At 34.8% G+C, this 17,040-nt stretch overlaps 2 protein-coding genes across 2 annotated transcripts; one reads left to right on the top strand and one right to left on the bottom strand.

Annotated features, from left to right (window-relative positions):
• Nucleotides 1-683: 683 nt before the first annotated feature.
• Nucleotides 684-2,507, top strand: LOC110724019 (VQ motif-containing protein 20-like). The gene has a single exon (XM_021903424.1). It carries the CDS (start codon nt 1,211-1,213, stop codon nt 1,997-1,999), a length of 789 nt encoding a protein of 262 aa, XP_021759116.1. The 5' UTR covers nt 684-1,210; the 3' UTR covers nt 2,000-2,507.
• A 3,296-nt stretch (nt 2,508-5,803) lies between these two features.
• Nucleotides 5,804-16,708, bottom strand: LOC110724203. The gene is made up of 9 exons (XM_021903610.1): nt 15,901-16,708; nt 11,422-11,656; nt 10,876-11,045; nt 9,824-9,966; nt 9,421-9,598; nt 8,698-9,268; nt 7,899-8,011; nt 6,785-7,028; nt 5,804-6,180 (listed from the first exon to the last, which is right to left on the bottom strand). Exons 1-9 carry the CDS (start codon nt 16,089-16,091, stop codon nt 5,953-5,955), a joined length of 2,073 nt encoding a protein of 690 aa, XP_021759302.1. The 5' UTR covers nt 16,092-16,708; the 3' UTR covers nt 5,804-5,952.
• Between the last annotated feature and the right edge of the window lie 332 nt (nt 16,709-17,040).

The raw sequence follows: 17,040 nt of genomic DNA, 5'->3' as shown, positions 1-17,040 counted from the left end.
TAAATTTTGAAAACAGAAAACTTGGAAAGCAAGCCTTCAATATAATTGTCAAAAGGTAAATTTTAATTTAAATTTAAGTTATAGAACAATGGTAGTACAACAGTCCAACTATAATTTTTATTAATTAATTTATTTATGAAAACAGTCCAACTATAATCTTCAAAGTATCTTTATTATTTTACTTATTTATTAACGTGAGAAACCCCAATTGCCTAACACAAGATTAAACACAATTATAAAAAAAAAAAAAAGGGTTTTTCTATATAGTAACCCTGTTTTTTTTTTTTTTTTTTTTTTTTTTTTTTTTTTCACTTTTCTACGTTATGCCCCAACATATATCACTTTCCACACTCTAAACCCAATATATTTTTTGTTTCCATACGGTAATCTTGCCGTTATCCTACCATTAAAAAGTTCCGTTAGTGGGGCCCACTCTCCATTATTAATATTTTTTTACCAATTTGCGTGTTGAAAAATATTCCGTCAAAAGTTTCGGGGGCTATTTTGGGCTTAGGGAACCAAATTGAGCTCAGATTTGGCAAAAAATAACATAAATGTCTTGTTTTGCTTATTAAGAAATGTCTCGATTGACGTGTTCACATTTTAACACACAAAATAAGGCATTTACATTATTATTTTTTTTTGTGAAATATGAGTTTAATTTGGTCCCCTAAGAACCAAAATAGCCCTCGAAACCTTTGACAGAATATTTTTAAACGCTCAAATCGATATAAAATTATTAATAAATGGAGAGTGGACCCCACTAACAGAATTTTTTGACGAGAGGATAATTACAAGGTTATCATATGTAATCAAAAAATATATTGGGGTTACAGTATAGAAAGTGATATATATTGGGGCACAACACAAAAAAGTGAAAAAAAATATAGAAAAACCCAAAAAATAATAATACAAAAACACATCTTAATTAAAATTAATTAATTGTCAATAAACTGATAAGTTTGGTAATTTGTTGTGTGCAGCATCCTAAAAATGATAAGAGAAAGGACATTTGGGATCCTACACACTTCTTTACCGCAAACTACTCCCTATTACTTTCCATTTCTATAACAGCCACCCACTTATTAGTTACCTATATATACCCATTATCCATTTTTTACCACTAAATCAAACCATCACATAATTTAACTCACTAAAAAATCAAACAAAATCACCACTTTTTTTGGTTGGTTTAGAGTCATTGATCATAATGCCAAGAAAAATGAGCCCTCCATCCTTCCAACAAGATCAACACTACCCCCACCCCCACCCTTACCACCACCGTGTGCCGCATCCGGTCAAGAAAGAGACTACTCCACCTCCGGCTGCCACGACAACCACCAATAACAATACTGTTTATGGTAGAATGACCCTGTCGTCTTTGAAGGTTAATAGGGACTCCCTTATCATAAAGAAATCTCCGGGACCTAGTAGTGCTAAATTGAATCAACAACAACAGCAGCAACAACAACGAGGGCCGGTTATTATCTACACTCATTCCCCTAAAGTCATCCACACCAATCCTAGGGACTTTATGGCCTTGGTACAAAAACTTACAGGTATGTCAAGAAACAACGAAGAGGCCGCTAAATCTGAATCTAGTGTCCCGAATCATGAGTCTGTCGCGCCTAAGGTGGATTACACCCCGCAGCATCTGCACCAGGATAATAATAATTATATGGGTAAGGTTGAAAGTTCTAATTGTCTCGGCGTAAACAATAACAATGACAATAATAATAATAACAGTAGTAATAGCACAGATGATAACGAATCATCATCAGTTATAACAGACGAGAATTGTAGCAGTAGTGGTAACCACACAGGTGATGTTGTGGGACAATTCAATCCTTATATGACTCCGCAGTTGTTTGACCTACTGCCTGCGCCACCACCCAGTCTGCCGCTCTATTTGCCTAATTCGTCGGACATGTTATGCTATGGTGGTGACCCGGCTATCTATGATTATGATATTAACTTTCCATATGATCAGATAACTTAATTTCATTTTTCTTTTTATATTTTGTTTCAATTTTGGCTAGTTAAACAGTTTTGGGGCGTCTAATGTGCCTGTTTTGGTTAGATGGCGTACATACGTCAACAACTTTGGTATTGCATTAGAGTTACTATGAACCATTTTTGTCATTCAATAAGTTAAATCTTATTTACGCTTTAATTTGAAGTTTTCATTTGTAAATTAACTTATTCTGAAATTACTCTTTTAGTTTTCGACTGAAAATTAGATAATACACCCGGGTGTACCATGCTCATAGTGCACCCGGGTAAACAAAAAAAGGCGGAAAGAACATGTAGTGTTTGATAAAGAACATACCAATGTTTGACAAAGAACATACCTTTAATATGTTCTTTGAGTGTGATCAGTGTGTTCTTTGAGTAAAATTATATGTTCTTTACATTATAACTTATGTTATTTAACATATGTTGATAAACATATATGTTTATTTGGGTTTAATAATACAAAGTATGTTCTTTGAATTTGGCGTGTATGTTCTTTAAGGTCATAGTGATGCCCAAATTCTACTTTTATTATCATGTCATATTTAAATTACTTTTATTATCGTATATTCTTTAAGTTTGATTAGTGTGTTATTTAGGTATTAACTATATGTACTTTACAATATAAATTATGTTCTTTTAACATATGGTGTTTCGGGGTTTTCTGATGTCCTGCGGGAGAGTTACAATTCCGAGACTGGAACCGGACGCCTGTACCTGCAAAACAACGGAGACTCCTGGTGGTGGGAGCTCCGCCTCCAACGGTCAAATTAGTACTTGATTAAGGAGTAATTAATGCGGAAATTAAAGTGATTGGATCTCTCTAGGTGAGAGTGTTTAATGTAGGTAATCTGCTTTGTTAGCGTGATCAGCCTGTTATCTCTGTAATCCCCCCTTAATGAGGATTAAGGGAGGTATTTATAACCTTGGGAAACGTGTCAATCCTAGGTTTAGGTTAACCTAGGGCTGATTGGGCTTCCCTCGGAAGTTGGGCCTGGGTGGCCGGTTTCTCCATTAGGCATGGAGTATGCCACGTGTCATGACATAATAGGTCCAAGGTGGACGAATAAGCGTGTGCCACGTGGCAAGCCATGACAGTTCCAACTGGGGGACACTTGGCAGGACCTGATTGGCCCACGTGGCGCATTCCGATTGGTGGGAGCAAAATCCCCTAATCATATGGTATTTTGAAATTTGATATTGAAATCTTAAATTATTTTTAATTGAAAATAATATTAGAGTAAAAAAATAAATTATTATGGAAAGTTGAATTTTTTTTGGAGAGATAGAAAACTATTTTTTGGGGAAATGATATATTTGGTAAGGATTTTTTAAGAGGTGATCAACATTGGCATGACTCGCATCCCGACCCGATCCGGCCCGAAATAGGGTGGGATTGGGCAAACCTAAAAATGCATTTTTAGTTAAAACTCAAACCGGGTTAGAAAAAAGCCCGAAAACCCGCTACTTTTCTACGGGTTTGGGCACGATAAATTATGATATGGCCCAGCCCTACTAGATTTTTTATCACCTCTAAATTTTTTCCGTTAATAATGTGTAATTTTTCAGAAAATTTAATTAAGTTTTAATCTCGTTCTTTTTATTATATCTTTATGTTCTTTGGTAATGCATGTTTTTGTCAAATACAAATATGTTCTTTATCAAATACATGTATGTTCTTTATGAAACACAAGATGTTCTTTCCGCCTTTTTTTTATTTATCCGGGTGTATGATGAGCACTGTACACCTGTGTGTATAAACCACGGATTATTTTCGACTTTGTCAAAATTTGCACTGGATAGTGAATGCTTCAGCACAACATGATTAGATGATCGAGGACATTGTGCTTAGGATGATAGAGCTCAAGCTACTCTTACACTTATTCGATTAGGATGTAGCTCAATTCTAATGTTCTTTTGTATACCAACAGTGTAGGGCTATAGAAATTAACATCTTCCCCACATACGGATTTAGTTGTCGCGTTACTAGATTTACACCATCAGTGTGAGATATGACTTAGTTTTAGCATATGAAGTAGATTTTGAGCATCTTGCTGGCCAAATAAAGCGTAAGAGACACTTGATCTAAGTAGTAGTATAAATTGTTTGCTGCATACCACAACTAGTAAACTTTCGGATGCAAATGCAAGATTCAATGTTCACACGAAATCGACCAAAAGTCCAAAAAATGTTACATTTGTCCTTGCACGCTGCAGAGAAAGATACAGGTTGAACAAGAAAAGTGAAGAAAACGACCATCAAAGAAGATCTTTAGGAAGACTTTCACCATGTATTTTTTTTTTTTTTTCGTGTATTACCACTGTAGGCTTCTTGCTAAGTTTGTTTCAACATATTTAAGTAGATATTTTCTTATATCATACATTTTCAGATTAAATTAGACTAAATCATATCAATTTTATTTTTTTTATATGCGGTTATTTATGGATAAATATATATTTAATTTCGTAATTGAAAAAATTATAGGAAAACTTTTATATACACCCGGTTTTCAATAATATACTGTACATCGGGTACACTTTTGTCAGATTTAGTGTCACTTTTGTCAAATTTATCAATGAAGCATAAATAACTCTTATATGTGTCAGGGTAACTTTTGTGCGTTTTAGTGTAACTTTTGTACATTTTATTGTCACTTTATAACGGATGTTCAGTAATTTACTGAACATCCGTTTTATTTAAAAGTTTGTCAAAAGTATATTCACAAACTAATTGTTTATTTATGCTCATAAATTCACGATCTAAAATGAACCGAGCCGATAAAAAAATGAACCGAGCCAACCGATAAAAAAATGAACCGAGCCGATCAATAAAAAAATACGAGCTCGATTGAAACTCGTTCATATTTGTTTATTTAATAAATGAGCCGAATTTGACAAAATTTAAAGCTCGTTTGATGAATGAGCTTGAACACAAATGAACTCATAGATGTACTCGTTCAAATAAGTTCATGAACTACATATTCGTTTGTAAAGTGCTTTTATTTGAAAACTTTTATATCAATTGATCATTTAAAAACTTTTTATAATTTATCTTACATTCATAAATTTTATATTATTTTATATTATCTCTATGTGCAACTTTTGTAAATTTTATATACAACATAATAATACTAAAAAGTTGCACATAATTTTTTTTAAAATTTTATTATTATTATTATTATTATTATTATTATTATTATTTTAAGAAGAAAGAAGCTCGTATATATTTAAACTGAGTCATATTAGAGAGTTATTTAATAAACGAACCATTCACAAACATTATAGTGTACTAACGAACATGTTTGAATAAAATTATAGTGTGCTTCAACTCATTCATATTCGCCTTTTGCCTCTATTTCCATGCTTTCTGAAACTTTCAGGAATTTGAAAGTTTCAGGAACCTTGAAAGTCTCATTCATCATACAAGCCTTACTAAATAGCAATATAGCATATTGTGCTGCCTTTGATCACCAATACTATCTCCTTGTTTCTCCATTTACTGGCCAAGCATAAGAAACCATTCTGCACACAAGATTCAGGGATTATCCCAGGAATTCAGTGAAGTTTCCCGATCTAGTTGTGGCTGAATGAACTCCAAGTTAGTTGCTCCCTTCTGTATGTCATTGTGAGTCTTAATCTTGCCAATGAAGCTCCCTTCTTGAAAAATATCTCTCTGTCGACCTTTTTAATTATGTCGCCGTTAATGCTTGCTGGTCTCACTGTTTAAGAATAGGTAGCCCTCATTTGCATCTCTGTGGGAAATGCACAACGCTAACCATATGCACAGAGAATTATGTTCAACTTTACACTTCTCATTAGATATATCTTGTATACTAGAAAAGAACTTTATTAACAGTCATTCTATTAACAAGCAGCTTTTCTATTAGCAGAATGATACAATGATTTATTACTAATCTACAACCTTCAAGCAAACGTGAAATTATTTCCGTTTCTTATCTTCATTCTCTCTCTCAAGAGCAACTGGTGCAGCGGGTATGCTAAACCACCACTCCCTCAAACGCCTCTCCCATTTTTCTGTGTTTGCTCTCCTTGGAGGGGAATACCTTGTGAATACCTCCAGAAAGCACAACAGTATAATGTACTTACTTGGGACAAATGCCAAAAACACAGCCATGCCCGAAAGCACTATTGCACATTTCATGGTAGCCTACAAAATCAGTAGGATCAATATCAGATCTCGAGTCCAAACTAATGTAAATTTGTAACATAGATCAAAACATTAAGTAATAGAAGAAAACACAAACAAGAGCAACAATTTTTTCTCCCCAAAGTCCATACTAAATTACAAAGAGCATGTTTGGTATAGTGTTTTTAATGAGTGAAAATGGAATTAGTTACCCGTTTACATTAACAAGTTTTTGGTATGAGAAGTAGGATAGCACACTCCTTTTCCTAATTATTGCCACCAATTTGTTACCTTTACCAACCTGATGGTAACAAAATTGTTTCCCTCCTTGATCCTCAATTTGATACAAAGGATTCCTTTCCTCGGGTATACCAAACAACTAATAATGGTAACACTAAAAATTTTAACCTTTCCTCTTATTATTCGTTATATTCCATACCTTTTCCTTGATTCATACTCCGTACCAAACATGCATTAAAATGTACATGTGTATAATCAATTCTCCTTTTTTGTCTTCTTTTGAGGTGCTTATTCATCAGTATATAATATAATCTTTATTCAATTAGGTAGAGGTTGGAGAGGGTCAAAGTATCAAGAACAGCTGGAAATAAACGAAGATACTAACCTGAGGTGAAATGGATAGCAACAAGGCACGTAGTTTGAGAAGAATAATATTTCCAAATTGGATGAACTCTTCAGCTTGAGAAACTGCGTTCTGGACTGCCAAAATCTGTTCCATTGCATTCTTTGTTGGTGGAGCTATTACCTTCACCTCTGAAACAGGTCGACCTTGACTAAACCAAAGTGTCAGAAGCATAAAGAATGCAATAAAGATTAGAGGCGAAGCAACAACATACACAAGCCATCCCCTGCAAATGCGGCACAACCAAAAGGTTACTATGTACTAATATCCAAGAAATCAGAACAGACAAGCATATATTATAGAATTTGACCAATTTAATGGTGTAAAGGCCTCAGGAGTTATTTATCAAAGCCATCCTAGATTCCTAGTCCTTAATTATCAATCATTTGGCAGCATTGTTAACATGCCTGAAGCATGTAAAGTGTTTATGTTTCATTAATTATATGTTCCTTGAAGTATTCCTGCAACTAGAAGGTTCTATCCTTTGGTGAACAACTAAACACACATGGAAAGTGGGAACATGCGAAGTTGTTTGGATAATAGAAACAGAATGAGACCCCTGGGTAAGTACAACACTCTCTTGTCTGATCAACAAAACTACTTTCAACACCACAACTCATGAAATTTCAGTCAAGTCTTACAATTACATACGAAAACAATTAATGGCCAATTTTCATTGCAAAACTTCAACATGCACAAGTTTCCACAATTTGGACAGTTGGGAGTATAGGAGCAATGAATATGTTGCAGGTTAAAGTTTCAACTGGGGTAATCCTCATTTGGCTAGAGATATAAAAGGTTATCCTCAACAATCCTAATTCCATGAGCTAAACCAATATCATGGAAGAGAGTCACACACTGTTCAAAGAAACCAAAACATAGATTGCAAATTAACTATACTAGTCTAATCAAATTCCCCCAAAGATCTTTCATACCAAGATTCTCAAACACATTAGAAGACGGCCAAATAAAAGAAAAGAATGTGAGGAATGAGGCAAAGCAATCAGCAAACTTGATAATGTTACATCAAAAATATCTTCAACTTAAGGCCATGGACACATGATATAAGATAAATAATTAGATCCAAATAACTTACCTGAAGACAGCATAAGCAACAATTGCGCAGAATACCAGAGACTTCAAAGGCTCTTCCCAATAAGCCAGAGAAAAAATACAGTTGACAAGTTCTAAAACAGGAAAAAGTAGCTCCTGCAAAAATATGTCAATAAAAAAGTCAAGACAAAAATAAAATTCTGTCCCGGGGAAATACCCTAATCCTATCAGGTAATGGGACATGGATCAAGAAATGAATCCATTAAATGCAGGGGGGTGAATTATGGTTTTAGTCTTCTTTCCCTGTCTTCATCGGAACCCCCATTTGTCTCTTTCATTATCTCATAAGCACACACAATGCGCATACACACACACACACACACACACCAATAAACCACCGCTATCTTCATTTATACATAAAATACAATAAGCAAAACCAGAAGGTATTAGGTTTGATCACCACTATGCCATAATAAAGTAGTCAGAGCCAATAAAACTTAGTCAGTTTAAATTCTCACCAAAAGCCTACGATATTCCTGCAAACCGTCATCAACATCATCACATGTTCAGACATGTACTTTTAATACAACTCTGCTTGTCATGGTTAATGAGTGTAAGATTGTAAGGCTATTCAATTCCAACTAAGAAAAACAAGTATAAATGCCCCAAAATGGTTGGTATTAACACCTGAAAATGCGGTTAGCTATTGACAAGTCAGTGCTTTCTATGGTTGAACAACCACAGTAGCATATCTGGGTTTAACCCACTAACTTCATTTGCAAGTGTAATATCTATATCTGATGGATGGCCAAATGTTAATGTCAAGGATTATCAAAATATACCTTCATTACCGCCAAGTTGGTATCAATACCATCTACTTTTACACCGTCCACTGTTTCCTGAGCTAGGACCACCTTCTCATAGCTACTTCTTGATTCCTTAACAACCTTCTCCAAGGGAGTTGTATCCCCAACTGCTATCTCACCCACAAGAAGTACATGATTGTTATGGTCATTGGAACCAAATCCAAAGCCTAAAGTAGTGGCAATCGCTAAAGCTGAACTAGAGTGCAAACCACATCGTCGAGGACTATTTGTCCTTTCTAACTCTCTTGAGGTGGACATGCTGGCTAGAGTTTCTAGAATCATATCTCCCCCGGGTAGATGATCACAAAGATTAAAAAGAAGAATTGCTTCCACACGAACAGGGCCTATTAAATTCATATCTTGAATGGCCTGCAACCGAAGAATCCCAAGTACAGCTTTTAGAAGTGCTTCTTCCCGTCCAATGCCAGATATCTTGTACTTGCGAATGAATTTATGAGCAAATAAAATCTCCTGCATAATCGCCAACCAATAGTCACGTCGACTATGCCCTTTAAGCTCAGGAAATTCCATTATTACCGGTTCTGATCTGAAGGATACATAATGAATTTAATCAACAGATCTAAATTTACAAGACAGTAATATTAGCTACAATATAGTAGTCTTCTGATGCACAAACATGCCAAAAGAAGGTATAAGCTACCTGAAAACCTATAGACTAGTAAGAGATAATGGTCTTACAGAGAAACAGATTTGTAAGCAACAGCCTTATCAAAAAGTCTTGTACCCCATGGACCAGTCAATTCAGGTTTGACACTCTGCTTCAAATCATCTGCTAGGTCATAGCGTGTTGCTTTATCATATGATACAACTTTAAGAGGTTCAAAATATAGAGCATGATCAGTAAGGATTAGTCTCCCTGCATCAGATGAAAATGAAGTAGGGATGAGGTAAGAACATGCTGTAAAGACACAAAAATATTATGAAGTATTAAAAAAAAAACAAAAAAGATATATCACAACTTTAAAACAACTGCACTACAAGAATGTCATAAGCCTCCTTAAATAACAACAACAATGATCAAGATGAAGTTAGAGAAGATGGTCCCAGGGTGAGGAAAAATTTCCAGAAAAAGATGACTCACCAGGCCATGTAGAAATTCCCAAATGCTGGAGAACTGGTTGGGTTGTCACTGTGCCATCCACTTCCACTATCTTCTCCCTTCTACCTGACCGCAGTTCAGATAGCAACGATGAATCAGATTGATTCTTCAATTTCTTTACAGCTCTGAAATAAAAGAATGAGACCAAATTAGGGTTTTTTTCATGACCTCTAAAATATTAACATATGAATAAAATAAGTTGATAAGGTAGTAAAACGAATAAAGCAAGAAATTTCAAGAATAGCCATGCCTGAGAAACAAACAAAATCACAGTAACGCATATTCCCACATATAAGAAAATTAATCATGATTGATGTTTTGGAGATGCTGTCTTTTGCAAAAGGAATTCAAATGAATAATGCATCCATAAATTCTAAGATATATATGATCGATATCATGTAAGAGTTCATTAATTTGTGTCAGTTTACTTCTCCTATTTATACACTAAATCCTACCTAACTATGTACAATTAATGTTTCCAACTTTTTATATTGCACAGTTGCACTTGCTTTATTATTGGGTGGTAGACTGGTAGATGGATGATTAATGACTTTCGTTGGGAGTCTAATAATATTTGGAGCCAAATTCTACTTTTCTAAATAAATCTAAAACATCAATTATTTGTCAGAAATTACAATAGTGTAAAATATCAGTTAAATACAACTTAGTAACTGCTAAACAAGCCAATGATTAGGATCATCTCGTCCCCAAAGGACAGCCTCTCCCAAGATAGAAAAGCAATATAGATTTAGGTACATTGGTATCTTAAATTTGATTATATATCTTAAATTTGACTATAGTCATGATCAGCAAATACAAAACCCTGGCAGTTGTAGCTAAGTGGAAACTGGAATGAGAAACAAGAGTTTCAGAACCCAGTTGGAAGCAGAAAGAACATAAAGATATAAATACCCTGCCAAGTGCCAATACAAGAAATTTATGCATAATTGCCATCATCTAGTACAAAAAGCAAAGATATTAAACCTGTAGTTATTACTTGAACGTTGCAAGAACTGAATTCACCTAAATGCTACCTTTCTAAGCCAATAAGGTACTTCTCATAGACAGAATACTGAAGGCGACCACCAGTTGAAGCAGTAAGAACCAGAAATAAATTGTTGCTGATGACTACATTCGCAATAATAGGCACAGCAGGTGCTATCCTAGAAAAGGCTTCCAGTCCAACTGTAGCATCTTCATCCACCTGCAACAAGGTTAATCAGACAGTATGCCTAAGCATAAAAGAAGATTTGAAGCATCAAAGTCACAGAGAACTCCCCTTCCCCCATCTACAGAGAAAGTTATAGTACAAAATCCTCAAACATACAATTAGTAGTAAACAAGCATAACGAATTAAGTTTAATGGATGAAACTAGGGGTAAGTATTATTCATTTGGAGGATAGGACTTGAAATCACTGCTAAGGTTGCTTGCCATAGTCAGTTATCCATAATGTATGACAATAAAATTTGGAGGTGGTGCAGATGGAAGCCATGTCCGAGATCTTAAAGCTCTCTTGAAACTAAAACTGAAATTAGCCATTATTTTTATAAATTAAGAATAAAATAGTAATATACTCACAGTAAGTAATGGTTGGCTAGAAGAAGCAGGAAACTCCCACGCGAGCATCATATCATATGTTAAACGACGGAATTTTTTATCAGCCAAATAACCAGTTACTTGCATAGACAGGGCAAGTGCTCTAAAACAACAGTACTCCAGTAAGTTTCTAGCATAATGAGAAGGGCTTCTAACAGATTCTGAAGCAACTGAATCAAAATCTTCTTTAAGATCACTTGTTGAAATCCCAAGTATTCTGCAAAGGAAGAAAATGCCAGCTTTAAAAGTGAAATACCGAATAAGCAGGAATTTTCATGAGTATTATTTTAAAAATTACAATTAAATTATAATTGATAACAGCGCAGCAGGCTGACATCATGCTATAGGGCTATACTAATCTAATAATCTCAGACGTGCAACAGTTCAGAAATGTAAAGTGTCAAAACATTCACAGGGCTAGAATCGTGGCAAACAAAAACAACAAAAAATATGAAGCATCTTGAGAAAAAATTACAGCAAAGATAGTATGACAACAAAAGGTGCTATGTTATAAGATCCTACAATATGATCTCTCACACATGATACAATAAGAAAAAGAGAGCAGCCTACAACACCCCAAAGTCCTACATCGAATATTATTGAGAGAGTTGATTGGGTTATTAAAGTCTAAGCCCTCTACTTAAAAGACAGAGCCTTTATCTTCTAAGCTCAAACAATTCTTTATATCAACTCATAGGACTATAGGAGACTTCCAAGAGTTCCCAAATATATGGATTAGTAAGGTTGTCTAGCAGAGGTAATAGGATAGACTCTTATTATTGGTATCTAGAAGTGCACAGTGATAATCAAGCCTACAATAGAGAAATCATATTCATAAGAAGAAAATCTATGACCAACCAAAGAATCCTATCAGAATATAACAAGAGATGTAATAAATTTAGAGGGAACCTGGCTCTACTACCAAAAGAATAACACCAAGGTTTATGATATGACTGCAACTGCAATTGTAATAATACCTGCATAATTTTACTTCAGTGCATTTTGGCAGACAGATTTAAGCAGACATGGCATGATCTCTATAATGCTTATACTGGTCATAGTTGCGAATTTTTTTGCTTCAGTGGTAAATTTGGCATAACAGATTCTGGACGAGGCACAATCTTTATACTAGTTGTATTAGTCACATTGGCCTTAAATTTCGCATACATCTATTTGGCCCACTGAAAAACTATTCTACATGACTTAATACAGTATTCTCTTATCGGACTAAAGTGTCTCTTTGAATAGTGCTGTTGAGAGACTCCCACCACAGTGAGTTAGCATAGCAGTTGGAGTAGATCATATGTTAACATGTGGCAGCCGTAAAGTACATTTAGTAACTATAGACAATTAATGGCTGATCATTTGGCCTGATGACCTCCTCTAGGTGTTTCCCATTTTCATGTTGCCTGTCATTTTACAAAGTTAAGACACACAAGAAAGATATCCTCACGAAGGAAGAGAAGACAGCCACTGTAATTCCCACAGCTGCAACATTTGTTTAGGACATCATAATAAAGGTTGTATTATCATATAGTCATGAAGATATCGATTCATATCCTAAATAAAAAAACCACTCCAACCTCATTCATCAATCTCTGTTGTCAATTGTCATAAAGCATTTACGTAATGGAAAGGAAAAGTTATGGTATCTTGGTCATGCAATTTCATTAAGAGTTAAAGTTAGATTCTCTGCCCAGGAAACATTAGCTTTAAGAAGAAATAAAGGCAAAGCAACTACATGGAATTAAAAGACTCGCCACTAGCATACAATAGATAAGAGATGGAAAACAGGAAAAAAAAAATGTTTAAAACTTGCAACCCTGCAATATATTTCTCTAAAACTCAACAGAAACATTTCCTCCTATCCATTGGAAACAAAATACTTCACAAACATAAGTCTACTCCAGCATAGCATGGAAAGCTCTAAGCAACTAGGCTGGCTGCCTAACTATTCCTTTATATAAATCATTCTTTTTATCCAATGGCATAATAAAGCTTGACAACTCCAGTTCCAACCACTTTCTTAGCATAGATTTTGAGGAATATGTGGGATCAGTAGGTATAATTAAGTACAAATTTCTCCGTCCTTTCAAAAGTTTACCCAAGAAGAAAAGGAGCCTTGAAATCAGGCTAGATAGAATCATGTCAGTCAAATTGCAAAAAAAAATGCATCTCACAAAGATCATAAGCTGTTGAGCAACAATAGTAGGCAAGCTGCAACTCTCTTGGAGAACATAAACATAAAAAAATAAAAAAAATAATTACAATTTAATATTGGTTTTGTTTGAACTTAAACTTTGTACTTAAGAAGAAAAGTTCCAGCCTCAGAAGTCAGAATGAGGTAATAATTGAAATTTACTCATAAAGTAAGCAACCTAAAGTCCCAAACAGCCCAATATAGTTCAAATCACTAGTTTGTTCCATACATCAATCTTGTAGTGCAATCTTCAATTTGGAGCATCGGTACATGTTTTATTTCAATTGTTTATGAGCTATATGTAATAAATCATGCATGGTAAAGTTAAGTAAACTTTCTAAAAACCATTTCAATTTGTAATTACTCTAAAACTCAACCATTGCTGATAAAAGTGCATTGTTTACACATACACCTATTATAGGATTATAAAAATTAAAAAGTATATCGAAAATGCAAATGTGTCATGTTGCAATACCCAAAGAAGATCACCTACTTACGCCTATTATATGATGAGAAAAAAGGTGTGGATAATGAAAATGTATGTAGTTGCTACATCAAGAAAGGAAAGCTCAATAAGAAAGAAAGCTTAGAAGTAGAAGCAAGGAACGCAGCGCACTACCCTCTAGGCAACTATATATGTAATCTTCACTGATATTTTTAAGAGCTTGATTGACATACTTAGGCTCCTCTTTCCATAATCTAGTATAAAATGGTTTGCTAGCTTTTGCTTTGTGAAAATCATATTTTGAAGTGACTGCAAGGTTATAAGTTATAGGCCTATAGGCATCTCTTCCAAATATTCACTTCAAGTCTAGGCCAGTAGTGAATGGTGGTTGTGAATAAAGCCTTTTACTCCATGGAATTTGTCTTTGGTTTCATACACAATGTTTGGATAGGAATATTTGGAGGGAAAAGGGAGGGAAGAAAAAGTGAGGGATACAATGTCCCTTATTCGGACATCACATAGGGCAAGGGAAGGAAAAGGAAATGAAGGGATACATTTACCTTCCCCTTTAACATACCAAATCCTTCTATTGTTGGCGAAATTTGGAAGTAAAATAAAAGGTTATTTTCTCCCTCCCCACACATCCTTTTTTATTTCCCCTCCCTTTCCCTTCACCATTGTTTCAAAACATAGTGTTAATCTCAATAAAATAAGTTAAATAAGGTATCCAAATTCATACTACATCTTAAAATCGAACTTAAACAAGTTTAAATAAGGGCCAATGAATTCAAAGAAGAAAAGATAAGATGAAAAGAATGGAAACTAAGCCCTTCACATTGTATTTGGATAGAGAGAAAGAGAGGGGAGTTAATATCCCATAATTGGAAGTTCACTCTCTCCCTCCCCTTCCTTCCCTTTCCTTTCTGTATACTTTCCTCCCTGCCATTTCCCTTCATAATTGCTATCGAAAAGCAAAGAACCTTCCACGTATCTAGACCAAAGAGTACATGTTCGTTACTAGACAACTTGCAGACCTATTTTAGAATTGTCCCCTCACTAACTCGTGAATTCAGTCATACAACGTAATCAAAATATTTGTACTTTTTTTTTGTAATTGATAACTCAACAAAAATAATTCAGATCAATTCCAACATGTTTATCACTAAACAACTAAGAAAATCATTTCACTCCAGAAGTCACCATGCTTACCAACTCCAATTTGCATTTCACTTGAACTTCATCAGTCCTAATATGACAACTTTCACAATGGAAGCTAGCATGCTTAGTTGCTACACATAACCATTATTAATCCAGCCAACTTTGAAAGTATCTAACAACTTCGGATTTTCCACAAGATGGACAGCATAATACCAACTCTGGTACTCCATATACCACATTAAATTGGTTAAATACTCCAGAAATCCATAGTTTGTAAAGTACAATCGCGTAGTCAGTTGAAAAACTAAGGGGGTATCTGGTTCACGATTCACGAAATCTAGGTAAACCCATACCATTACACATTGCACACTGCCTTGATTTTAGTCATGGAATAGATATCAATGCATCACATTCGTAACAAAATTAAGACCCAACCACACAATGGAATCATAACATTTACATACTACCGCAATTTTAGGCATGTAAAATTTAACAGATATCATCAAAAATTAATCAACAACACATCGAGTTAGATAATTCAAGTTGAGGATCCAATATAGAGCAAATTATATTTAAATACATACTAATAAAACAAAAAACACCAACAATTAGCATAACAAGATTGCTTAAATATGTGCATGAACATTAACAGTCATACCTTGAGCATCTCCTTGCCACAACATTAGCAACAGGTGAAAGTTCAGGTATCCAATTACTATCTCCAGAAGATGATTTGCCTAATTCCTCCATTTCCTCTTTAAATGAATCCCGACTACCAACCAGCCATTTGAATGACCCTTCTCTCATAAAATCCTCCAACATATTCCTTGTTTTGTTCACCATTGTCATCTAATCACAAATTCAGCAATTACCCAACAAAATTTACAAGAACTACAACCAACCCACCAAAAGTTATTAGTTTTTTTCGTGTCGATTTTAAGTCAAAAGTGGCGCCAATGAGCCCAACAATGTGGCCGTATATCAAAATACTAGATCCGCCACTGATTATCACATCATCATTACCATACCATACCAAGAAACAAAACCCAATTACTTATTATCACCAAAACCCAGAAAATCAGTGGAAAGTTTCAAGAACACCCATCAAATAATCTCAAGTTAAAAATTTCCTTCAAACATATGAAAAACAGCAGGAATTATCAAGAATTTATTCGATGAGTAAAAATTGAGGGTAATGGAAATTAGTAGAAAGTTGAAGGGGTGAATTGGAATGGAAGCAAAGATGGAAGTATAAGCAAGAAGTTGAGGAAGTAATTGGGAGAAAGAATCAAAGTTCACATTTTTCACGAAAAGATTGAAGGCTGAATCGGTGGGTTTTGGTTGTATTGTTTAAGCCGGCTTGATATTTTGTCGGATAAGAACAATTAAAAGAGAAGGCGAGTACAAATGACGTACAAATTCATCGGAAATCGGTGTTATGAAAGAGCAAAACAAAACTACAGACGGTGAGATGCACGATTTGGTTGGGTTTGGGCTAGCATGCATCAATTAGACCTGTTCAACGGGCCAGGCCGGGCTAGACAGGGCTTTATATGAGATGGGCCGGGACAGGACGGGCCAAGCCTAATCTAAATGGGCTAAACTTGTCCATGGGCCATTAAGCCCGGCCCAACCCATTAAAAATGCATAAACAAAGTATAGCAGTAGAAGTATATGCTAATATTCAACCTACCAAAACCTCCATATTTGTATTCTATTTTTGAGCTAAGTACGGAATACTATATCAATTTGTTACATTGGTACAATTGGTTGGATCACATAGAAAAAGTCAATGGTT

Source organism: Chenopodium quinoa, unplaced genomic scaffold (assembly GCF_001683475.1).
Source record: "Chenopodium quinoa cultivar QQ74 unplaced genomic scaffold, ASM168347v1, whole genome shotgun sequence".
Taxonomy (NCBI): Eukaryota; Viridiplantae; Streptophyta; class Magnoliopsida; order Caryophyllales; family Amaranthaceae; genus Chenopodium; species Chenopodium quinoa.
Note: the sequence above shows the minus strand (reverse complement) of the source record. Positions and strands in the feature narration are given on the sequence as shown.